The 25,418-nt window shown below is 37.2% G+C and overlaps 1 protein-coding gene and 1 long non-coding RNA gene across 2 annotated transcripts in view; one reads left to right on the top strand and one right to left on the bottom strand.

Annotated features, from left to right (window-relative positions):
- The window catches only part of LOC107078921 (uncharacterized), a 51,268-nt gene that overhangs the window by 6,756 nt on the left and 19,094 nt on the right, over positions 1-25,418 (bottom strand). The window lies entirely within an intron of this gene.
- On the top strand, positions 2,533-16,482 carry galr2b (galanin receptor 2b). Its single transcript, XM_006636981.3, has 3 exons — positions 2,533-2,708; positions 7,858-8,248; positions 14,392-16,482. The coding sequence occupies exons 2-3, from the start codon at positions 7,875-7,877 to the stop codon at positions 15,155-15,157; spliced, it is 1,140 nt and encodes a 379-aa protein (XP_006637044.1). The 5' UTR covers positions 2,533-2,708; positions 7,858-7,874; the 3' UTR covers positions 15,158-16,482.

The following is a 25,418-nucleotide window of genomic DNA, read 5'->3' as shown; positions in this document are numbered from 1 at the left end:
ACATAGAGTCAGGACCTCGGTTTTACATCTCATCCAAAAGATGGCGCCCCCCCCGTCATTATACACTTGCCTTAGGACCCACATAGACCGCAGGGTGAGCGCCCCTACTGGCTCCACTCACACCTCTTGTGTTATTATATACAGTATCCTGGTGTGTTGTTCTAAGACACAAAATAATTTCCCGCTTTGTTTGAAGGTCATTCATGAGAAAACAATCTGCTGGTCCTATCACTCATCCACTGATTCAATTAAACAACAGTGATAAAGATTCACAGTTGTATTTGCTGAGACATGTCCTCAGACAACTTTTCCACCCTCCTGGGTTCTGTTGAAGTGATACATCTTGTCATCCACATGAGGCTGTCACACTTTTGTCTTTTCAAAAGATACTTTTTTATCTTTTATATTTTCAGAACTTTTAAACAAATTGTCAGCAGCAACTGTCACTGACACCCTAATATCTTCTCCATCAGTAAATAATCTCTCCTGGTCGACCTGTTTTACCAGCAGAAGGATAAAAGTTCTAAAATGTGAAATGTGAAGGCTGAATTTATCTTTGGTCAAAGGTTTAGAACAGAGTGACCGTTGAGCTGTCAAATTGTCTTTTAATTTTATCCATCCCAATCACATTGTTTTAAAGGATTTTTTTTTAATTTTGCACCCCTTTATCTGTGATGCTGTTCAAAATACCCTCTTTTACTTAGATGTGCACACTCTTGGCGAATTAGTCAAGTGCTCTTGTCTTTCAAACTGGTGAAAAGAAATTTCCCATTCCATGAAATGCTTTCGCCCTCTGTTGGTCCTGGCTCCTCATTTCTGCTTAAAAAAAATAATGTTTGAAAAATGAAAAAAAAATCTGAACTGGACTATATTTATGGAACTTCAGACTTCCCTCCTCCACCACATGTACTTTTACCAACTATTAAAGACTGAACTTTCTTCCCTGCAGTCAAGTGCATTAAACCCAAAATGAAATAGTAAATACATACCAGGTCATAAATTACTTCAGGGTCATTCAGTATTGACTATGATTATAGTCATAAACTTGACCACTTGCTGTGACAGTAAGTGCTCCACATGGTGAATATCCCATAACAAATGGAAATAATGCATATTAGCTTCTCTTAACAAATATTTATATAATTAACATGATTCTGAAACTACCAAGATTATCCAGTGAGCAAGAATGAAAAGTGTAAAGAAGTGTAAAGATAATATTTAGTTCAGGTGGGGAGCTGTATCAGCACGCGTAGGCTTCAAAGGAGCAAGTAAAGGTTTATTCCATGCTGAAAAGAGAAGAAAAGAAACACAATGTTCTTTGGGTGTGTCCAAAGCTGAAAGGATGATATTTACTCATGTTGAAAGTTGCAGGGTTTCTGTAAAAATAAGTCTAGGATGAAGACAATTCGTTCATTAAACATAAAAGCCCCCCTGCATCTTTACTTGTTAAACTTACTACAATCCATCTGTTTTAGAATTGCCCTCTAAATGAGCACGTTTTCAACCTTAAGTTCTGCTGTGCTTGTGTGTTTTCTGTTGGTTTCATGCACTTAATGATCTGTCATCATGGCATTGCTAATGCAGACAACAGTAATGAAGATCAAACAATGGAATTGTTAAGCCTTTTATTTTACCAAGAATATTTTTATTTGAATATCTGCCTCCAAAAGGTTTAAATTTCTAAACCAAATAATTAACTATAAAACTATTAACCAATAACTAGTGTTAGAGCTGAAAATGCATTTGTCAATGGCTCTGATTTCTGCAGTTTGTATGTCCTAGATTTACCTATGCAATTTCATTGCAGGAAATGTAAAAAACATGATGTGTTTTTAAATAGATAGTGACATATACAGTGAGAGGCTCATCTACATACTTTATGTGGTATGCTGATGAACTTGGCAAGAATTCCAACTATTATACAGAAACAATAGATCTGATTTAGTGTGTTCATTTTTAATGTTTCTTAGACCAAGGCTACTTAAAACCTGTGTGTTGCTTCCTAACAAAATTAAATGTAAAATTTGATAAATTTTCCTGAAGGTCATCATCAGAAGTTGATACATCTACAACTCTTAAATGTGGAATATACTCAAATGTTAACACAGAACTTCAATAAAATAAATCTGCAACAAACTATCAATCAAATAACATATGAATAGGCTCACATGACTAAACCAATTATTAATTTTCTGAAAGAGCCTTTGCTTTATAGATGAATACTGATGTATTGATTATGATGAATATTGAAGGAGTGCTAATTAGGATCAAATAACAAAAACAAACAGGCTACTACTTCAGGACCTTTTCCTCTTTTAAGTTTGCCAATATGTGGGATCAATAGTGCCAGAGGTTACCTTCCTCTCACTCTCTGAATAATGATGAAAAAAGAGGTTTCTGGCATGTAGTGCACATTCTACAGGCTTCTCCGCATCTTTAGTGGGATATATAATCTTTGTCTGCAGTGGGCAATGAAAATTAAACCGCTAAAAGTGGAGGTGGAGCTTTTGCACATGAGAAACAGAGAGGAAGAGAGGAGAGAGAGTGAGAAAAGCAAAAAGAGGAGAGAGGGAGGGAGAGAAAGACTGAGAATGCTTAAGAGGAGGAGAAGGATTATATACCAGCTGTTTTCGTGAGAAGTGTCAAAGAACACAAGAAGGCAGTGCTGAGCTCGAGAGGATTATCAATCTGTCAGATCAGTTACATTGGTGAGTACCCCAGCCTGCTGCTAGATACAGATCACAGAAAACGGTTCTGTTAGAAATGCTTAAGTTGATGTTTCCATAGTTTTATGAAAATTAATACTGCTCCATGCCCTTTTCTACCTTTGAAGTTATCAGGATCTGTATTCCTTTAGCCTGTGTGTGAGTGATGATGAAGGTGATGATGATGATAATAATAATAATGACTGCTATTATCTGCAAAGGTGTAGTTACTGTATCTGCAATTTACCATCTTCCAGACACATTATTGGAAATGTGAGATTTTAGGATAGCCTTGCTAAATGACATTAGTTTACTAAAGCACTATCAAGCTGTAATAGTAATAACACAGAGATAATAGATTTTAATAGTTATTCAGTGCAGGATTTCATGATCATTGTCAGCATTCAGTTTTCATTTATCACTACTAAAGCTGATAAGGAAACATAATATTTGACTTCAGATTACTGGCATTCTAGAAGAATATGAAAAGTGTTTTCAGAGGTTTATGAGTTTTCTCTATTGGATTACACAGATATTGTCGTCATATGAATGTTTTGCGCTTGGCAAGTCGTACCTTAAATATATATATCACTTGCAAGGTGGCTCTAAATTCAATAGCTATTTTGAAAGGAACACAATACAGATTTTTTTAAGCAGCACAATAACCTGTACAAATGGTATTTATTCAGCTAGAACTGTTTATGCCTTAGTTCATTAACACCTTTGTATATCTTGACTGTTGTAATAATCTACTTACATCAGATTTTATTTCTCAAGTTTGTACGTTGTTGTATGATAATACTGAGGAAGTATTTCATTCTGAAAAGTACATTTGTATTTTCCCTTAAACATACAACAAAACATTTGACATTGGCAACAATTAATCTAAAATCAGAAAACGGCTTTGTTTTCAATTAATATGGTTGCCTTCCATGGATCCAGGAACAATTAAAAACCTAGATGAAAGTATCAATGCAATGAAGACATTTATTGTTAAAAAATCACCTTTCTATCCATCTCCCTTTCAACCTCTGCTGTGATCTGTGATAAGAAGATATAGATATGAAAACAGGACACACTCAAAAGAGATACCACACAAAATACACATTTATAATACATAGCCTTTAACCTGATGTGGGATTACAGTCTGTGACTCTCTCGTAGTAATATGTTTGATCTCACACAGACGACTTTGTGACTCATGTTTTTGTTTTGTTTTGGGCTGATAATAGATATTCTCCTCTAATTGGAGTTTTGAATGTGATATAGTGCTGAGGTGTGTCTTATACTGCACCAGGTGAGGAATTAGGGTAGATTAAGACATTCTACTGGGAGTGCATTCCCGGTATACTTACAGAATTTCCCCTGCATGTAATGTATTCTCGTTAGAATGGCCCTTAGCTATTGACAAAATTAAAATGTAAAATGTTTTTTTTTAATAAATATTAATTCACTTACAGATAGAGTATGGTTTTGTCAAATGCCATTAAAATGAGCTTTTCCATATATACCTACTCATAAATAAAATGCAATATACTGTGCAAGAATTATCATTATGACAGATATGCACTGTACGTCAGTCCTATGTCTCATCACATTTGATTTCATGTGAGGAGCAACTGCAGGTGAGTAACCTGAACAGAACAGGACATTTATTATTCCACTGCAGGATAATGATCTCTGTTTTCTAGGCATGTAGACTGAATCCAACATATTTGCAGTCTTTCCTGTTTTTTCTTTCTTTCCAGCATCTTAACAGTTAAAGAATATATCTTGTTCCTTGCTCTAAAGTGGACATGGCATTCAAAATTCACTCACACTTATACTTGCACTGTAATACTGTAGCTTAGGTTACTCAATGTATCCTTTAACAACAGGACTGTAAAAGCAGTCCTAGAGTATTCCATAATAATAGTGTGAGATTTCAGTTCATCTCTGAAGTTCATTTTCACATCCCGCTATGCTTAGTAGAAACTCACACTTCAGGTTCTTACAGAAGGTTAGAATACAGACTGCCAGCATTTTCCCATTTCACCTTTATGTAATGTTAGTAATTGCTAAATCATTTTTATACCAAAGGTACTGCTTACTGAACACAACATCAGAGCCATGAAACACCTTGTCCTGTATATATGAGTCTCAAATATGACATTACTAAAAGTAATGCATCTTACAGTTACTTGAGAGTTCAGCACATTGAGCTGTGGAGAAATAAGAACTCTCACCACAAAATTGCTTTCCATTTTATGTTCTGTTTGCCTTTGCTTTTTCCTGGTTCTCTTCTGCAGTTCCCATGAACTGTGGGCTGTATGCTCATTTCCATTTTCAGATGAGTTATTGGTTAGATTTGTGTCATTCTTCTCCGTGTTTTCTTGATTGAAATAATGGAGGACTATTTGGTGTCAAGATAGATTATGGTTCAGGCTCACTGTACTTTTAATGCACCACATCTAAATAACCCATCAGCTGGCAAGTCATAATGCTAACAGAGTGTGTACTACATGCATAGTTTCTGACTCCTACTCAGACTGAAGCTAGATTAGATTGTCTGATGTCTAATGGACATAATGGAATTATCACATTATGCATCAATGCATTATTATATCTATAACACTTTATATAACATTTTTTTTCAAATCCTCTGATTTATCAATCTGCATTTTTGCACCCTTTGTACACATACTACATGTGTATGTTTTTGTACACTTTTCTCCCTGTTAGCTGCATGATATTTGACTCTGTGTGCATGCTTGAGTGAAATTACAGATAAATACATATTTCATACATAATACATAAATTACAGATAAATACATAATGCTTTGTTATTTCCCGTGCTTGCTGTACAGTGTCATCTGATGAGTATGAGAATATCACCTCATGAATGAATTCAACTGGTTATTGTACTGCATGTATTGGGTCTGTGTACATCTGACGAGATATAAATATGAAATAGACAAATACATTTCCAACACCATCCATTCTGTATTTGAAAACAAGATTTCATTAAGAATGTCTTGTAACGGCCAATTATTACATTAATTTGAACTCCTTGAATACCAAAGTAAAATCAATCATTTATTTTTTCAGCACAGCAAAATACAAAGGCTTTGTTACTCATTATGTGAAATGATGCTCCTATAAATTTGACTTAAAATATTCACCAAAAAATATTCTTAATACACATCTTTGGACTGTTATGTACTAAACACACATTATTGATAAACAGATATTTATGACCACCTTGTACAAGGTACTGGTAATGATCACTGTTAGTCTAGCATTAAAAAAAGAGAGAAATAGAGATAGAGAGAGAAACAATGAGCAAGAAAAACCAAAATTGTTACATTTCTGAAAACATCTTTCGAGAAAATCATACACTAAAAGTTATCATTCTCTCCAGACTGACTGAGTGTCGTGTTGAGCATACAGAGGGATACTTCAATGAAAGCCCATTAATGTTACAAGCTGTTACTTTTCAAGTACATCATTGGGTGACACATACACGATTTTTGAGGTTCTTTTTAAGAGGCCAAAACAACCAGATCTTGGCTAGAATCAAGTACAGTAGGTTACTCGCATGATAACAAAAAGATGTTAAATACTTTGGCAGTTTCATATTTACCTGTCTATTTCAGTCTATTAAATATTACATATATACAATTAAATATTTCACTAGTAAATCAAACATTCCTTTGACTTAATTTTCTTTTAATTACAAACAGTTTCTACTTGGTGTGGATTTTGAGCTTCACTAGTAACAAACAGTCTAGAAATGCTATACAGTATATATGCCTAAAAATAGTCACACTTCATGAAATCCAGTTATTTACTCAACGTCGACAGTCATTTTTTCACAACAACAGAGAGACAGCGTGCCCTTTGACACTAAAAAGACAGCTTTGTCTCAGCTGCGTGGGTTTTCATCTTTTCATTTTGCCTTTTGGATTCACTTGTCAGCAGAACTGACAAAGGTCTGGGAAAAACACAGGTATTTCTGAAAGGTTTTAATTAGGTTGCACTAGAAAAACAAACAGCTTTCAGTTTGACACGTAAACATCTACAGAACCCTGAAATTCATTTTACATGTTCCTTCAGGAATTATCCAGGCAACATTACCGGTGTGAACACAAATTATCCTGACATACTTTAAGGTGTAGTACAATTAAGATTATAATTCATGGATTTATCTTCCTGTTTAAAAATACTGTGCTATATTGTGCTTTAAGTGTAGGCCTGGGTGTGGTGGAAATACTAGAAAAATGGGAAAAAAACAAGAAGAACTGTGGTATCCAGATGATTTGCGTATCAGGGAACCAGGAGTTTCATATTAGAAATGGTCATATTTGGAGCTGCCACCTCAGAACCCTTCCATGTGTTTAAAGAACAACCCTGATGTACTGATATACAGTATTTGTGTAGTTCTGTGGAACCAGCTCAAAGTGCACATTATTACCCATATAGACACCATGGCTCTTTCTTTATTCCATCTGTTTTGTGCTTCATTCAGTATTTCCACCAGTTTAACAGAGTCCACTTAACTTCATCCCTCCTGCTGTATCTCCCTTTCTTCTCTTCCTTAAATTCATGTGACACACCCTTACACTGCAGAGAGCTCTGCTCACGTCCCAGACTGTGATGTTTTCAGGGCTTGCTGGGTCACAGCTGACTGGGATCTCAAAGCTGTACTACCAGAGAAAAGCCAATAAAGTACTGAGACTTCAAGTCTTTTACAAAAACAGTATCCAAAGCACGACCAAACTCCCTCCTTTTAGGAGGAATAATATAAGCAAAAAGAATCCTTAAGAGAACTACTGAACTGCAGTATTACTTACTTTATCCTTTCTATAGTCCAAAATAAGCCATCACCAAAACCCAGTCTGACTCTCGGGTCCTCTTCAAACAAAACACCCTACATTAGGCTGCAGTTTAATTCGGTTTACATGTTATGCTAGTTTACTCATGTTTCTACCAAAAACACAGCACTGTTTATTTCCCTCACTTGGTGAAGACCAGTAAACCAAACACAGGGCAAACAGAGTCAACACTCTTCTCAAAGCTATAGGATGTGTCTGTCGATATCCCAGGGGGCACTTATCACACACAAAAGAGCAGGCATGCACATATCTCTAATGCTACGCTTTGTTTTGTGTAGGAAATCTTCACACAACGATGGCAGATCACGAAGACCTTGGCAAAATGGCCGGACACTGGAACGCCTCAGAAAACTACCAGTTCAACCCTGCCAGCGTCATCGTTTCAGTGGTCTTCTCTCTCATCTTCCTGCTGGGGACCATTGGGAACAGCCTGGTCCTGGCTGTGCTCCTCCGCAACGGCCAGATGGGACACAACACCACCAACCTGTTCATCCTGAACCTCAGTGTCGCCGATTTCTTCTTCATCATCTTTTGTGTGCCGTTCCAAGCTACCATCTACTCCCTGGAGGGGTGGGTGTTTGGGTCCTTCATGTGCAAGGCTGTCCACTTCTTCATTAATCTCACTATGTATGCCAGCAGCTTCACACTAGCTGCTGTATCAGTTGACAGGTGGGCAACTTTGTGTATATTTGCATGTGTTTCACTTGTCTTGTCCATAATAGACTACTGTGATTATCAAAGTACACAGTGCCTTGCAAAAGTATTAATGGTACATTGACTATAGTATTTTATGATATTATGAAATTATGAAATTTCAACATGATGCACTTTTTAATCCTCTTATTAAAAAAACAGGAATGCTTGATCTGAAGACTCATAATGGTAAGTTACAGTAAATGTCAGAGAACACTGAAGAGAAAAAAAAATGAAATACGTTGCGTGCATAATAATTCAGGCCTGTGAGCTCAATATTTGACAGAAGCACCTTTGGCTGCAACAGCAGTTGCAATTAATTTTGATTAAGTCTCCATCAGCTTTGTACAGCGGCCTGGTGACATGTTTGCCCATTGGTCTTTGCAGGTTTTCTCAAGCCTTGCTCTGGCATCCCTTATGGATAACAGTTTTCAAGTCTTTCCAAAGACACTTAATAGGACTCAAGTCAGGACAAAGTTGGTCACTTTCTTAAGCCACTGCAGTGTAGTTTCCGCCTTCTGTTTTCGGTCATGGTGCTACTGAAAGGTAAATTTTCACTCAAATTTTAATTCTGTCCAGTCTCTGCTGGAAACACTTTGCAGGATCCTACGATCACCATAATGAACTTTAAGGATGGCGTTGATGGATTGATGAACTGTGCTGGTTTTGCCCAAATGTACTGCTTTGCAATTACACTACAAATTTGTCTCATCCGACCACAAAACCTTTTCACATATGTTTGCGAAATCACATAGAACACTTTCTAGCAAACTGCATGTGAGATGTTTTTGCCAATCTCCTGGAGGCATTTTCTAATGATTAAGCTCTGTGTCGCCGTTAAAGCTGTCATGAACCCCACAGTGGCAGCCCGCGCCAGTTTCCTCCCAGCCCGGACCCTCAGTTTGAAGAGACAGCCTGATATCGGCTAGACAGCATGATAAGCTTTCACTTCTTGATGATGGAATAGACTGTGTTCAGAGACTGCAGTACTAGAAGGGGTGTAATGACTTTAGCCCTAACTTGGTTTCAAAACACTTTACTCATCATGGCTGAGTCTTTGTTTGAAATGCACTGCTGTACTGTACCATTTTACCTCAAAGAAAAAGGTATTTATATTCTGAAAACATAAGAACCACCATTACAGCACACAGACTCTGACCACTCAACTAATTGTGTGGATCACCAAGGTAGTTTTGTGCAACGAAATTAATTTGGGTTTCTCGCAGCACTTCTTACTTCTTTCTAGTAGTCTTTTACATTAGTTGTGTGGGGCAGGTTGAATTGAATTCACCTATATTGCCCCTATATATCACCTATATTGACAAAAGGGGATTGGTCTTGCACATCAAGAACTCATACAGTACAGTATATGGCAATGAAACAATACAGCAACAGTACAGTACCACCACAATACCTGGAAGGAGGTTGTGTATAACAAATCTGGACTGGTAATCCAAAGAGTCATGACTGTAAGCTTTAAAGCAACAAAATGAGCAAGGATCTGCTTTATTTCGTAATGCACTTTTGTAGTACTAGCTCCTCTACTTGAATATTGTCTGTGTATCTGCATTACTCTGAATATACAATATACTGTACAGTACAGAGTTAATTAGAATTGTTCTTTGGTAGTACAATGTTGAATTCCGGGTACTTGACTTTCTATGTTCTCATTTTCTTTGTTTATTGATGGACATAACATTTAAGGGGGCTATTAAATTTCCTAAAAGCACACGAGTTTGTTATAACGTTAAACAATTGTTTTAAGTACAAAAACTAATGTTAATAAAAATCTGAGAGATAAAATTGAACAGAAAGGATATAATCCATGCATAAACTGCCTCAGGCAAGAGATATAAGAGCATACGGACACTTACCACTAGATTCTTCAATAGCTTCTATCCACAAGCAGTGAGACTGGCGAACACATTTAGCCATCCCCCTCGGACCACACCCACACCATCACCATCTACCTCATTGTAATTTATTTATTGTACGTCTCCAGTCATTGTTTACATGTCTGTATTGTTTACATTCAAACTGCCTGCATGTTTACTTGCACATTGTCTATTGTTTGTTTGTACATTGTCTTGATGCACTGTTTGCACTTTGTTTTGTTTTTTTACACTTGTTTTACAATCGAGAGACTTTCTGTAAGTAAGAATTCCATTGTACCAGTACCGGTTACATATGACAATAAAGTTCAAGTTCAAGTTCAGTTCAAGTTCATGAGACTTGTTTCACATTTGAGGGGATTGATATTTCACCACGTTCGTTGGTGTTAAATACACCATGAGGTTGTATCCTCAGAACACTGAAATTCAGATTTCTCTTATTGTCTGTGACAGATCTCAATAAAGTTGTAGTCTTGTAGTTATTTTTTAATAACTGGATTTAAAACACACTATTCCAGTGCTGGTTTGTGTGCTGGAGAACAGTAGTACAGGCTTGAAAATTAGTCAAAAGAAACTTCGGGCCCCAGATGTGGATTTGTGATTGACTAGATTTTCAAAATACACCTCCATCCATTGTGTATTGACACTGCTTTTCCTTGGTCAGGTCACCACCTTCCTTACATCATGAAAAGACTTGTCCTCTTGTCGTGGATATTCTGGCCATAAACGTTAAAGTCCTTGTGGCAGTAAAGACACCATGGATAGGTTTTGTGTCTGGAAAATGCCACCCTCCGGTCCTGTGCTCTTGGGTTCTGTCCAATCGCACCAGCGCCTGTATGCAGCCATGTTGTGGCGCTCCTGCCTTGCATCAGACACACTCTGGTGGTACATTTATTTTTGCTCAATGGTCGTTATTTCGGTACTTAAAGTCACATCAAAGTGTTCTCTATTGTAAATATTGCAGTAGCTTTTGCACTTCAATAGAAGTAGATTTGAAACAAACAAATGCCAAATGGAATGAATCACACTGTATAGCTGTAAGCTGTAACTCTAACCACTTCAATACAGCTGTGTCCTTCACCAGTCTTGGAAATTCTCTGAGAAATTGTTAACAGTACCACTCTGGTTCTGTTATTATGAAAAAAAGAAAATCTGAGGAGAACAACTCTTACAAATAGTGCCTGTGATAGTTCTGGTGAGAATATGTTATTGTACATAGAGCCTGAAATGTATTTCTTGACTCAATCTCTAAACCTATATGACAGTCCTCCAGGACCTAGAGGGAGATACTACTTAGAATTTAGTACTTTAATCTTCTCAATCAGACATTTAAAAACTACAATTTGCAGTAATAGACTACAAAAGTCATGCTGTAACAGAATACATTGCAGTAATTGTAAGGATCTGTAACTAATGTGCAATAATAATCATTTTGCAAGCTCTTTACAAGACTCCGACATTTGGTTCACAGTATGTTCTTGGCCAAGGACTCAATGGTGCAAAGTTATAATTCCATTCATGGGAGTATGATTGAACTCCACATTAAATCACTCATTCCACTAAAATGTAGTGGATATCCACATCCAACTGCACGCATTTTAGGTTAATATTCTGACTGCACTGAGAAAGTTCTCAGAGGAATGAATTAATTTTTCTTTATTAATTTATCTGCATTAAGGATGTATACCTGTATTTCCTTTTGGAAATATTTGAAATTTCAATGCAGATCACTTCCATCTTTAAAGCTGGATTCAAGCTGGAGTCACAGCAGAGAGTGACTTGAATTACAAGTGTCATGTAACTTTGGAAAGTCAATGTTTTCCAGGTGAATATTGCTGTGCACAACTCCCTCGTTAAATCAGATATTTCTGTATTTTGGCATTCCTGTCTTATTCATTTTTTTCCACTTTAAATCTCATGACTAATGACTCCTGCTCCCCAGTGTCAATTTCAGTCAAATGTTGGTCTATGAATACGATCAAATTTTACTTCCAGCAGTGAACAATACATCAGGTAGATGATGTAACTTTTATATCGACTTAATATTTTCTTTCAGAGTTTTAGAACTGTACCAAAAACTTCTTTATGTTTTTAATTTCATGGTCCAGCACAGTTCCTGTGTTTTGAAATGAGTGATTGCTGAAGGCAGAGTTTCTGCAGGGACACCTGGAGGATAACGATTATACTGCATGTTAGGAGCCCTGTCGATCAAGCCAAGAGAAAGCACAAGCCTTAACTATAATTGGAATGGGCTATGATGAAGTGTTTTATGAAAAAGACAACAGAAATAAAAATAAAATGTGATTCAGATGGGGGGGGCTTTAAGAAACACTTTAATTAGTCAATTACATTTCAGCTTTATTTTCTTAATTAGGATTTTAGAAGTACTGCACAAACAATATTCCAGGACTATCTAAAGGGCTGTCTCAAGGACACAGGTTTGGTTTCTACTTCTCAAAAGCTGTTCCAACTAATCAAGTTCTTAATTAAAAATCTGTCATACATAACTTGCTCCCAGAGCAGGTATATGTGTGAACCTGACAGCAGTTTCTCATTAACCTGGAAATAATTGTTTTTTTTAATTGCAATCATGAGAATGTCTGTGCAGTATCATTAATTTTATCATAAGAAAGAGGGTTAAAGTGAAATCACTTTCTGTACTGATTCTTCCTATAGATCACATACATGTTTCCAGGTCTTTGATTATTTTAGTAGTAATGTAATATCTATCTGGAATAGCGTGTTCATTGTATGAGTTGCTATAGCCAGTGTAGCACTGAGAGTAAGGTTCTTCTTCTTAGTAGTACCTGTGAGACAACAATTTAGACTTGAAACTGTATAGGTTTTGGTTAAGGCAGGTAATTAATTGTGTAACAGACAGCACTGTCTTGGACTCATGCTATAGATCATTCCATTATGTATCATCTTCAGAGTTTTGAAAGACTAGTCAAGATTTATAATATTGTTTTATCTGCTTTAAATGACAAGGTTTACTGATAGTACCTCAGTTCTGAAAGGAACCAGTAAGAACAACTAATGTTTTCTCTTTTTAAAATGATTAATCTACACTGTATATGAATACTCCAGTGAATAATTAAAGTACATTTGATTAAATTAAATGTGAAAATTCCCAGCTGCTGTGATAATCTGGCCAACCACAAACATGTATCAGATTATTGTGTCCAGATGACAGCCTGTAGAATTTGCCAGTTTTACTGTGTTATTCCCATCATCCTCTTACTACTATGTGTGTGTAGGGATGCAAGGAGTCACAGCGCAGTCCAGTGAAAGTCTGAGATGATGAGAGAACACTGAAAGACACACACAACGCGTATTTCCCAGAGCACCTCGTGTCACAGAGTTTTATAGCTTGATCTCCGCCATGGCCATCTTTTTTACCACCATAGGGTGGGTTTTGAGTGCTCATTTCCCTTACGGTCCAGTGGCTACTCCTGATGATGTTATCCCACTTTTCAGCTATGTCTGAGATGTCACATACGACAGCAGGTGTCAGTTTAAAATTCCCTCAAGCCACATCAGGAGTACTGACCCCAGGGCAGATTCCTAGACGTTAATGATCCATCCATTTTGGTGGGGAAAAAAAGACTCCTCTCCCACTTGTAACTCAACAAGAAAGAAACTGGAAGATCTCAGTTCTCCAGAATTAGCTACGATGGCCATTCTGCAGGAGAACACTCAAACAGCACAAACCAGATTTCAAATAAATTTGCATCCCACACCTCGCTTACCAGTAAATAACATTTAAAAATAATCTGAATAATCTTATCCAGTGAAGATGCATTGCAGATACGTAATACATTCAAAGTAGGGAAAAACAGGTTGTTGTTAGGGAAGGGTTTTATGTGCTCACAGTAAATGCTGTGCTATAAAGTGATTTATTCTCTATGGAGTATTTTCTGTGGTTCGTTCTAGACACTGGTCCTCAGTTAATATTCGTGGTCATGCTGCCTGTGTTAGGTTAAAAAATAAAGCATAACAGGAGACAGGTATAAAGCTTACACACACCAAAATGTGTTCCAGAAGTGTTTGTATGTACAGTATATCGTGGCCGGCTTAAAAATATCAAATACCATACCTGCTGCTTTAAAACATTAGCACAAAATCACACAGATTTTTCTATTTACTGTACAGTCTATTAATTTGCAACTCAGGTGAGACCTACTGTTCCAATTTGCACAGCAATGATTCCCTCTTCCTTCTCTGCAGATACCTGGCGATCCGCTACCCCCTGCGGTCAAGGGAACTGAGAACGCCGTGCAACGCAGTGGCAGCAATGGCTGTGATCTGGGGTCTCTCTCTGGTCTTTGCTGGGCCTTACCTGAGCTACTATGATCTCATCGATTTTGCAAACGGCAACGTGTGTGTTCCAGGGTGGGAAGAATGGAACCGCAAAGTGCTGGACACCTGTACGTTTGTATTTGGCTATGTGATCCCGGTGCTGATCGTAAGCCTCTCCTACACGAGAACAATAAAATATCTCTGGACAGCTGTGGACCCTCTAGACGGTATGTCAGAGTCAAAGAAAGCCAAGCGTAAAGTGACCAAGATGATTATTATCGTCACTGTCCTGTTCTGTCTTTGCTGGCTGCCCTACCACGTAGTGATTCTGTGTTACCTGTATGGAGACTTCCCCTTTAACCAGACTACCTATGCCTTCCGCCTGCTTTCTCACTGCATGGCCTATGCTAATTCTTGCCTCAACCCTATTGTCTATGCTCTGGTGTCTAAGCACTTCCGCAAAGGGTTCAAAAAGGTGTTCAGCTGCATCCTGAGTAAGAAAGCGAGAAATAAGGTACATGTCGTGCATGTGGCTCACACAGTCCCGGGATTTGAGGCGGGATCCACAGAGGTTTCCCATATGAACGAGGAAAACATGAGGCCGAATGACTGTGAAATGGGAAACCATTCTTCTGCCATTCCACAAAATGCCACGGTGACAATCAGCTTACCATACCAGCAACATCAGAAATGAAAAATTGGACATGTATTTACAGAGAAACATATGGAACCTTTATAAGGAAAGTCAACTGACTTAAAATGATGGCGAACTGCATGTTACTTTTTCTTTTAGCTTTTACATTTTTCTTCTTGTTTCATTCTTACAAAATTCTGTTGGACTTTAATCCTATTTATGGATTGTATCTATGTAAATTGTGAAGGTAAAAAGTGATTAGACTTTGTTAGCAATGTTGACTACTAAATTATTCATCCTGAACATTATTGCTCAGGATGAATTTAAATTGATTTTTTACTTCTTTCACTGGCATCTCTTATGATCTTGTTATGGTACTAAATTTAATATTTTTAGGATTTCTAAAACTAACAGAGTGTCAATATAAACCACTTAACTGTTGTAAAAATATCTTCAGCATTCCAATGGCTATGTTACAAATCAATTAATGTGGTAACATTTTAATTGATAACAAACATGTTTACTTATTTAAAAAATGATATATAGAATACATTTGGTTACTATTTCATTCCATACATACTAAAAGTGAAGATACATATTTAAAGATAAATATGAATAAATATCTCATTGATGATTTTATGCGATATAACATTCCTCTGTATAGTTTGGTTTAAAGATTAATCAATTAATAAAGCAAACTTAATTCTAGCTGGACTTTTACCTACATCACAAAATAACTTGCTAGAAATGAAGATTCTAAACAACTTTGTAAGCACTAACAGTTCAGGAGATCAAGTTACACAGTGAAAAAAATACTATGATCACATTTCCTCATGCACACATATTAAATTTACACCTACATTAGCTGTTAATATTCTAGATGAATGTAAGCACCTTTATTGTGGCCTGCAGTGTGTCTACCACTAATGTAGAAAGCAGGTCAGAGCATTATGTTTCTGCCTGCATTCCATTTAGAGGAGTATTGCTCTCGTAAGGTTATTTTCTGGAATACTGTCACTGAAGATTTTATTGCTCCTACATCAAACAGAATAATCAGTTTGGAGCTTGGGGATAAAACGCCTACCAAGACACAAGACACTAGCACAAACTGAACAAAGGTTTCCTGAGATACTGCAGTGAAACAGCAAAAAGAAGTCTGTAGATTTCCCTATAGAAGTTCCTGAAAACCACATTCCCTTACCCTGAATTGTAAGACACACAAGCACTTTCTACTGTATGGGCTATGCAATGTACTTCACTTCCTTTCTTGCAAATGTTTTGTTTTCTCTCTTTTAGAAGCGGCTTTATTCTTTGGTATTTGATATATAAGTGTAGTTGTAAAAATGACTTGGAACCACAGGAATAAAGAGAACTGTTTGCTTGTTTTTGGCAGCTGTTTCCGAGACATCTCAACTGGCTTTCACCCTCCAGGCTTCACTTGGAGAGTCTACTGCTCAGCACAGTTGTTCCCAAACCTAAACATTTTACACAGCACTGGCGCACTGGAGCCTCTGCACCCAAATATAGATACAGAATACAAGATTTCAGCAGCATGTACCATGCGCAATTAAAGTTATGGTTCTCAGGACAGATAAGGGCATGAGGAATACTGTATATTCAGTATTTGTCCAGTTTCTCTGACCTTGGTTCTCTCCATAATGTTTTCATACCAAAGAACATGTGATCCTGCTTTCTGTCTTCTTGCAATACTGCTTCATTAACTTTTAACACCTTCTTACAGTATTAACTGTGTTTTGAACATTATGTAAAACACCAACACTCATAACTAAATATGTGTAGAATCCAGTTCCTAGTAAATAAGATATATTGTGTACTGTACTTTGCTTCCTTACCTGCTCTGCACTACTGTTCTTTTCACCATGCTGTATGCTAAAAAACCTTCGTGCCTGTGATTAAATTTGTGAGACCAGAGTAAAAGAAAACTGGAAGTTCTTCCTAAATCAGTCAAGCACTTGTCATGGTATTGCAAATGACAAATTAAATGGCAAATGCATTTCCTAAAAAAAAGATGAAAACATTATATTACACAAACAAAATATAACATATAAAAAATAATTCACTACAATTTTAAAAGCCTGCCCTAATGCTGAAGGGAGTGCTTTGTATCGAGAGAGGTTCTGCACATAAGCACCACCCTGCACAAATTAAATGAGGTGAATTGGTTTTGCACTATGCCTTTCACAGCAGACTGTGATGTATGTAGTATAACAGAGTCAAACAAGTTACCCACCCATGTTGTTTCAACTGATACCCTGGCTCCAAGCAGGTTACATGGGCAAAAGGACATTCTCTCATCTCCAGTTATTCACTCATGGTCTTTTGCCCTGTTGCTGAAACTGTGATTGGCTGCCAGATTCTCCATCTGATGTGACACTATGCAGAGGAGACAAGGCTCTTTAAAGTAGGTGGGCTATAGCCACCTGGAGATGGTTTTGTTTTGCACCCTAAATCGAGGATAGGCACCAGTTTGCCTCAGGCCTTTCTAAGAATAAGCAGCTTTCTGATAACAGATGGATGTAGAAATAATGGTAAGCAAAAGGCTTTTAAAGGAATATTCAGACATGAATATGCTGCCATTTTCCCAAGTTGCAATAGTGTTAGTATTTCACTAGTTCTATTGGAAACACTACCCAAATGAGTACGCCATTAAGCCTGCTTTTGGTACACATGAAAGAGATTTAATTAAGGACAGAAGCTTGAAATAGCTGTTGTAGCTTAATTTGTTTGCAGAAAGAATAAAACCACACTGCAGCACAATACCCACTTTAAAGATGAAACAAAGTGGATAAACATAATAAATCGATATTTTGTTGCAGAATGCTGATAAGGAACCACATTTACACATCCCTCTACAGTTAAGAGTACGATGAATAAAGGTCCATTATGTGTTTCTAAAGATTTTCAGCTTACTTCCTCAGTTGAAGGATGAATTAGTACAAGTACCACTTCCCTGTACTGTGGACTGACATGTACCCTATTTAAAAAGGTTAGAATCATTTGGACGGCTGATTCAGGCTTGCAGTGCCCTTTACCCTCATTTATATTCCACTGACTGCATCACATACTAGTTCTTTCCCATTCTTGCGGCCTTTCAGTCACTTTAATTAAAGAACCCATTACGAATGCAATGGAAATCTTGAAAACTTAGATGTACCGTGGGGTGAAAAAGTAAATGCACCCCCTTAAGATGTTATGTTTTCACATATTGACACACACAGTATTTGACCTTCACCTAGTCCTCTCCAAGTCCTAACAGTGGCGACCACTAACATCAGTGATATTCAGTGGTGTCGCCAAAAGCCCAGCTGTATTCTTTCAGGTGGAATTAGAACTGGAAGCTTGTCATGAAACAAAAGACAGGAAGTCTTTTGCAGAGTTCTGTTTAAATATGGTCTCTTAATAATAATAATAGTAGTAATAATAATAATAATAATAATAATAATAATAATAATAATACATAAATAACAGAGACGGTTGTGTGCTTTCAATATTAGAACAATATAGTGAAAGTGGCCAAATTAATTCACAAAAGATTATTGAGGGTGATAAAAGCAGCTTGCTGTAGCAAAAGAGATGCAAATTATACTGAAATGTGTAGAAACAATCCAGTCTAGCCAACAAAATATCCACAGTTACTTGCCATCCAGAATTACTGTCTATCGCTGTTATTAAAATTCCGCCATCAACTGATTGAGAACATTTTAGAATTCATATAACTTCTCTTTCATTTAAGATGGTGTTCTAAATGATTTCTGTCAGCATGGTGATGAAGTGTACAATTTCAGGCAACAATTTTAATCACAGTTCCCCAGGCTCCCACTCCAATAAAAGTTCCTTTAATACTGGAGAAAATGACTCCTCTCTCCCTTCAGTGGGTGTATGTGCACCAAGAAATTCAAATACAGTTTTTTCCAGCACTGCCTGAATTCTAAGTAAGCACCCTTTAACTACTTCATTGACGTGAATGGAACTGGGTAAAAAAAGCTTTGCTAATAAGAACTACACCTGCACTGCATCAGCACAATTACTAAAATTGTTATCTCACTACCCCTCAAGCTCTCCATCTATTGGACTTGCACTTTTTATAGGGCTTCCATGCAAAATGGAGAAAATAGTTTTTATGAGTCACACATATACAAATATATATATATATGTACCAAATATTAAAGTGTCTAATCAGTGGTTTAGGGTGAAAAACAGTTACTACTCAACTTTCTAATGGATTACATTCCCAATTACCAGGAGGTTAAAATTTGGGAACTTGAAAATGACTTGAGCTTTTCATAAAATATTTCAGAGAAATAGAAGAAGTCCTGTTTAAGTGATTTTGACAACATAGATTGGTACTGTATCCTATTCAATCTACAGTATATGTCATTAAAAATTAAAACAATAGCCTTAAGTATAAATCAGTAAATGTGCAAGTAAAGCAAAGTCGTTGTGTTCAGGGGCAGAAACAGAACCTCAATATCAGACTGAAAATCATCAGGGAACACATTGTGGCCAGGAGCACTGTCAAGCACAAGTAAAACCTTGAAAGGCTCATTTCTGAATGTTTTACAAAAGCAGTCAGATCAGCCAAAAACTAGGAAAGTATATATCCGATTCTAATACATACTAGGAGCCACACCATTATATTATGGAAATGAGCTCAAGCCTTCAGATATTAGGTGAAGAGCCAAAGGACACCAATGGACGAATGCCCTTTCAATCTCACATCACACTTCTGATGCCTGGTATACGTTAAAAAAGACCAAAACTGGAGTGAGGATTCAAAAACCAGAAGAATGTTACATAAAAATACCAAACACATTGTTGGCACCTAAGACATCTTAGTTATCCCTGGCAATGTTACTTACTGTGTCTTTGAGAATGTTGTTAGCTGCTGATATACTGTAGCACATGGGATTTGAGTGAATTTCCTGATGAGTGCCACATTGTCAACAAACATTAGCATTAACGGTTTTGGTGATTGAGTCAGAAACACTTTTTCTTGGTTACACACACGACTGCCTGTGGGTGAGCTGAAGACTTTCGCCTGCTTGTGATCGATAGAGTCCTTGGTACTACTGTAGCTGCCAGCAAGGTGTCAGCATGCCTCAGTCTGACTCCAGGAATCATGCTAACGTTTCAAACAAACAAACAAAGATGCATAAAGGATGTGTAGTTTTTATTCTTCAGAATTGCTCATCACACAAGAAGAATTTCTGTTGCGTGTTAACTTTATTTTCAGATGCACTCTGTTCAGCTAGAGCTGTCTTAAAGCAACAAGTCTAAGTAAAAGAGCCCAATAGCAAGATGTCGGTGTTGCGCCCTTTTTACTGAATCCCAGGTCAGGTCTATCAAGCACAGTGACCACAGCTGACCAGCATATTGTTTTGTAAAACAGGTCTGTAGAAAACTCCTTTCTAAGTGGCTTCACTGTAGATGAGAACAGACTCTATAATAGCACTATAAGGGTACCAATTATTATTCTGACTGATAAGACAGCCCCCATTCCAATATCAACCAGACTGAAAAGCAAAGTATTACTCAGTGTGCACATCAATGTCTGTACCATTCTGCTCTATTATTTTACATCTCAAAGAGACAGTTGTATTATTTAAATCTAAATAATCTTACCCACTGCCTGCAATGTACAATTCCAAAGGCATGTTTTCTATAAGAGTAACTAGCTGCTGTTCTTGACCTTCCTACAGCTTATATGAGGTAACTCAGCCATTAGTGGGCCAGAAGCTGATTTAGTAACATCAATTATTTTTCTCTTGATACCCCTTCTGAATCTTCCTACTGAGGTAGACAAGACAACCCTGTTGCTCACTGTATCATACAAATCAGTGAATTCAAAACCACATCGTAAGAAAGGCACATCTTTTCTAATTAGGCCCAGAAAACATTGCTCATACCTGTCCTAAATTGAATGGCTAAATAATCTGGGAAACCATTCTCCACTTGGAGTTTGTAACTGTTTCAAAGAAAGGTCATTGTACCTTTTAATTAAAAGTATTCTTTTAAAGGTTTGCTGCTTGGGTCAAAAATGCAAGTTGACAATTACCTTTTCAAATGTAAATGGCACAAGTTAGCTTTGATCTGTTTTTATTCCAATAACAATGGTGTTAAAATGATCAGTACTGACTGGTAACCAATGAGGCTACATTACATACAGAACAGTGACAAATTAATTATCTTCCCTTTTCAGAAGCACGTGGGGCAAAAGTGGTGTATATGCATCACCTATTAACAAATGTTCAATAATGACTGTATATACTGTACATACAAGGTTAAATTATCAGGGAAAGGTGATTTTGATCTGAAATTGAAGATTTTCACCATGCACTCACAAGTTGAAGACAAGTGACTGTATTTCCAACAGGTCTTGCTGATGGGGTCCTAGTTAACATCAGTGTTATACTGTGCCGACATGCACTGGTATTCTTTTACCAGAGCACTTTATTTCAGCTGACAGCTGTTCAGAATAGTGCAATTACCTTTGGGAATACTACATATGTTATTACTTTCTCTTTTGAATTGTATTACTTCCATTAATGATGAATTATTGGCCAGCATAATTGGCCAGCTTTGTTATTCATTTTTCGACTTGTGTTATAAGCATATAAGGATCTTCTGAAGGTCTTGCATAGATTTGGGAAAGGTGATGGAAGCTTCTGAAAAATTCTGTGATGTTTCCAGATAATTTGAAATTCGAGGATGTGGTGCATTACAAATCACTCAGTTTGTAATCTGATTGGTGTTGAATCCAAATCATTACAAAGGGATTGTCAAACATTTAAAAGCCCTCTTTATGCTTTAGGAAATCTGCAAACTGCAAAATATCATCTCCGAGAGGATAAGAATATGATAAAAAAAGTGTTGTGAGATGTGGGATTGACGATGTCAAAAAAACTTTGCTATTGGAAACGGAAATCTCTGCAGCTTTTATCATGCAGTGTTCAGCAAAGTTTAATTTGTTAAATGTCTTGCCAGACCAAGGTATAATTTCACTCACAACATACAATTACTAGCCAACACAGCTGACTCTGACGTGTTTTATTTTCTGAAGAACCTCTTCATTGCTATGATGCTGTTTAGGAATTGCAACTTTTTAAAACAGTTACTTTGGTTTTTCAGATCAAACAGTTAAACAATCTGGCAGTCTGTACTCAAAGAATAAATAATCAACAGTCCACTTAGGAGGGAGTTAAGGGGAGTCCATTAGGGAGTTAAGATTAGGAAATTAAATAAATAACTGTCAAAGGGTGGTATGGTGATGCTGTAGGTAGTATTGCTGCCCTGTGTACTATCTGTGTGGAGTCTGTATGTTCTCCTCATGTTCATGTGGGTTCCCTTGGGGCTCCTGTTTCCTCTCACAGTCCAAAGACTTACTGGTGGCTTAGTTAGCTTCTGGGAAAACTGGTCCTGGCATGAGTGTGTGAGCCCTGTGAAGGACTGGTGTCTTTTCCAGGATTTATCCCACCTCACCTCACCTCCTGTTGCTTGCTGGGATCAGATCTGGCTTCCTTGTGACCCTATACTGGATAAAGCAGTTAGAAAATGGATTGAAGGTAGACAAACTGTTTTTTCTAAGTCCCAGCTTTTTTTCTTTCATTTGTAATTTTCTTTTTGTTGCATGTAGTTTATATTCATTTCTATAAGATATTTTAGGTCTGCCCTTGATAAGACAACCCTGGCTTTATGATGCAAGGAGCACCACATTTTTGAAAAGAAAGCATTTTTGTATATTTGCAAGTACAATAAGTAAATAATGTTTTACCTGTCTGATTTGTTATCAGTTCACACTGTGAACACAGCATGTCATATTGCAGTAATAAAATTCAATTGTGAGGACTAACATGAGCAAATTCAGTATCTGTAAACCCCTGCTCATTTCTTCTTTACACAATTTCATACCTCTTAATTGCAGAAACCCCGTGCCAGGAGAAACATCTGTTTCATTATAGTGCTGGACTGTGTCATCAATTAAAGATTAATGTGAAATGTTGAAAGAATTCAATTTATATCCAAAAAACAAAGTGCCTTGATTGAGAATTCTTCTCATGCAAACGTGAGTTTTTGCAGTATCCTTTTTCTGACAGTAAATTAACCTATTTCAGTACGTGGTCCACTGTATTCCATCTGTTCAACCTGCAGCCTGCACTCAATCTCCAGAGAAACTTCAAAGCCATTCTTGGCAAGGCTGAGTAGGGAGTTAAGGGACAGCAGCTACCCCAGGGATCAAATCCTCAGTGGGCAGGTTAAAGTAGCTAATCACCTCATCATGTATGTCATTGGGAACCAACGTACCATAAAGGAAAAGTACCATAAACAGAAAGAGGACATCCAACAGACAGGCAGCCAAAGCAGAAATAAAATCCAGCACTCGGTTAGACCAAGACTCATTACTGGACATTTTCCAAGATGTGAGTCCATATCCACACTTCATACAGAAAAGAAAAGGCTCATCAGACTGGAGTAAATCCAAGTTTCTTGTGCGCAAAGCAGACAAACTACATGATTCACCCGCTTGATAGTTTGCCAGTCCTTCACTGAGTGCATCTCAGCAAACATTGGTATCTATCTGCAAAACTAGGTGGACAGGAGAAAGGGGTCAGAAACCCACAACTCTGCAATCATGAGGTGAGAACCATGCTACCCCTCACTAACTGCACTCAACTACCTATACTGTGTTTTACTAGCTTTTAAAAGAGCTAGATGAAAGAGGACCACTGGACCTTAATTTTGTCTTCATTAAGGCATCTGGCAAGTAAGGGTCTACCAATTTGAGCCAAAGGAGAAAAAAAGTCAAAGCTTACACTCCACAATCTACAAGTCAAAGATTTCCACACGTCAGAACCGCGGTTAGAGTGATCTGGTTACGAGTGGGTTTCCAATAATGTGACAGATGAAAGACTATTATGAAGTAGAACAGCTCGAAAATGTGCTTCTCCCTCACGATATTCTGATGAGAAAATTCAAAGGACAGTGTTACAATGGAACCATGTTTTCTTTGCTTCTTTAGTGAATACTTGAGTGAAATACTCATTTAGCGCATTTAGTTCAGTCATTCAAATTTCATTGTCCTGCGTTTTAACATTTTATTTCATCCTTAATGATTAATTTGCTGTTGTAGCACTGAAAGAATGTATTTATTTGCAATGTTCTTATTTATCTCTCTTGGCCTTTCTAAAATTCCATTTAACCTGTGCTTAGAAGTCTGTGCTCCGTTTATTTAAATGGATCGTATTGTTTATTTAATCCTTTTATAAATTTGTTGCTTTCTTTTCACTTATCTTTGACCTATATTGTAGATGTGAGAGGCTGTCAGCAAATGTTAGTCTGTTCATTACTACCATGGTAGACAGCAGCTATGGTTCACTCTGTATAAACTGGTGCTCTGGTTGAGTCGGTGTGGGGGTAGAAGTGGAGATATGAGCTCAGCTTACACTAGGGCTTTGTGAGCGAGCCAAAAGGCTTTATTTAGAGCTGAGGGCTGAGAGAGAGACAGAATCAAAAGAGCCAAACCGAAGCAGCTTTGTAGATGTTGCCTGAGGAGCTCATGGATAAGGGACTGAGAAGAAACTGAAATATTGATTATTCTCCCTTTTATTTCTTTTTATCTCAGGAAGAATCTGTTTTTTTTTCTTTTTACCATTCCATTTCTGAAAAAAGAACGTTTTTGCCCCAGTAGGTGTGTTAAATCTACGTAAAAGCAGAGTTTTAATAAAGAGTTTTATAACTTTTTGGTTGTGACCACGGGAGTGGGGTAGCGATGTTAAGCTGCATGAATTTCCTAGCATAATCCTTCCTATTCAGGGAGCTTACAAAAAAGTGTATTGTTCTTACGTGTTTTCCTAGCTGTATATGGACACTCAAAACTCAGATAATTAAAGGGTGTTCCTGATTATTTACTCAGGTTAATTAACATCCCACAGAATCAATGACACCACCATTTTGAAGAATAAACATTCGATAGTGATGAAACACAGCATGAAGGCAGAGGCAATGGAGAGAAAAGAGGAGACAAAACACAAAGAAAAGAAAGAGAACAAGGAACATCATCATCATCTTTTCCTCCAAGCTTGATCCACAAGAGAGGACCCTGTTTCTAGTTACAACCAGCTTCTGGCTCTGATTCTCTTGAGAAAATGATGAATCCTCTTAGGGGTGCATGGTTAAAACAGGGGAATTTATTGCAATTCACTTTTTGGGCATCCATGTTGTAGGAAGATCTATATTTTTATCTGGAAACAGGTTTTTCTTATTCCACCTAGGTCAGTTAAGGTGTTTCATAGTGTGCAATAGG

Source organism: Lepisosteus oculatus, chromosome 19, assembly GCF_040954835.1.
Source record: "Lepisosteus oculatus isolate fLepOcu1 chromosome 19, fLepOcu1.hap2, whole genome shotgun sequence".
Classification (NCBI taxonomy): Eukaryota; Metazoa; Chordata; class Actinopteri; order Semionotiformes; family Lepisosteidae; genus Lepisosteus; species Lepisosteus oculatus.
The sequence above is the reverse complement of the archived record's forward strand: the minus strand, read 5'-3'. Positions and strand labels throughout refer to the sequence as shown.

Excerpts from the sequence above, each read along its gene's own strand:
- galr2b (XM_006636981.3), top strand. The coding sequence starts at position 7,875 with ATGGCAGATCACGAAGACCTTGGCAAAATGGCCGGACACTGGAACGCC. Across the intron at positions 8,249-14,391 it reads GCTGCTGTATCAGTTGACAG|ATACCTGGCGATCCGCTACC; the intron begins GTGGGCAACTTT and ends CCTTCTCTGCAG.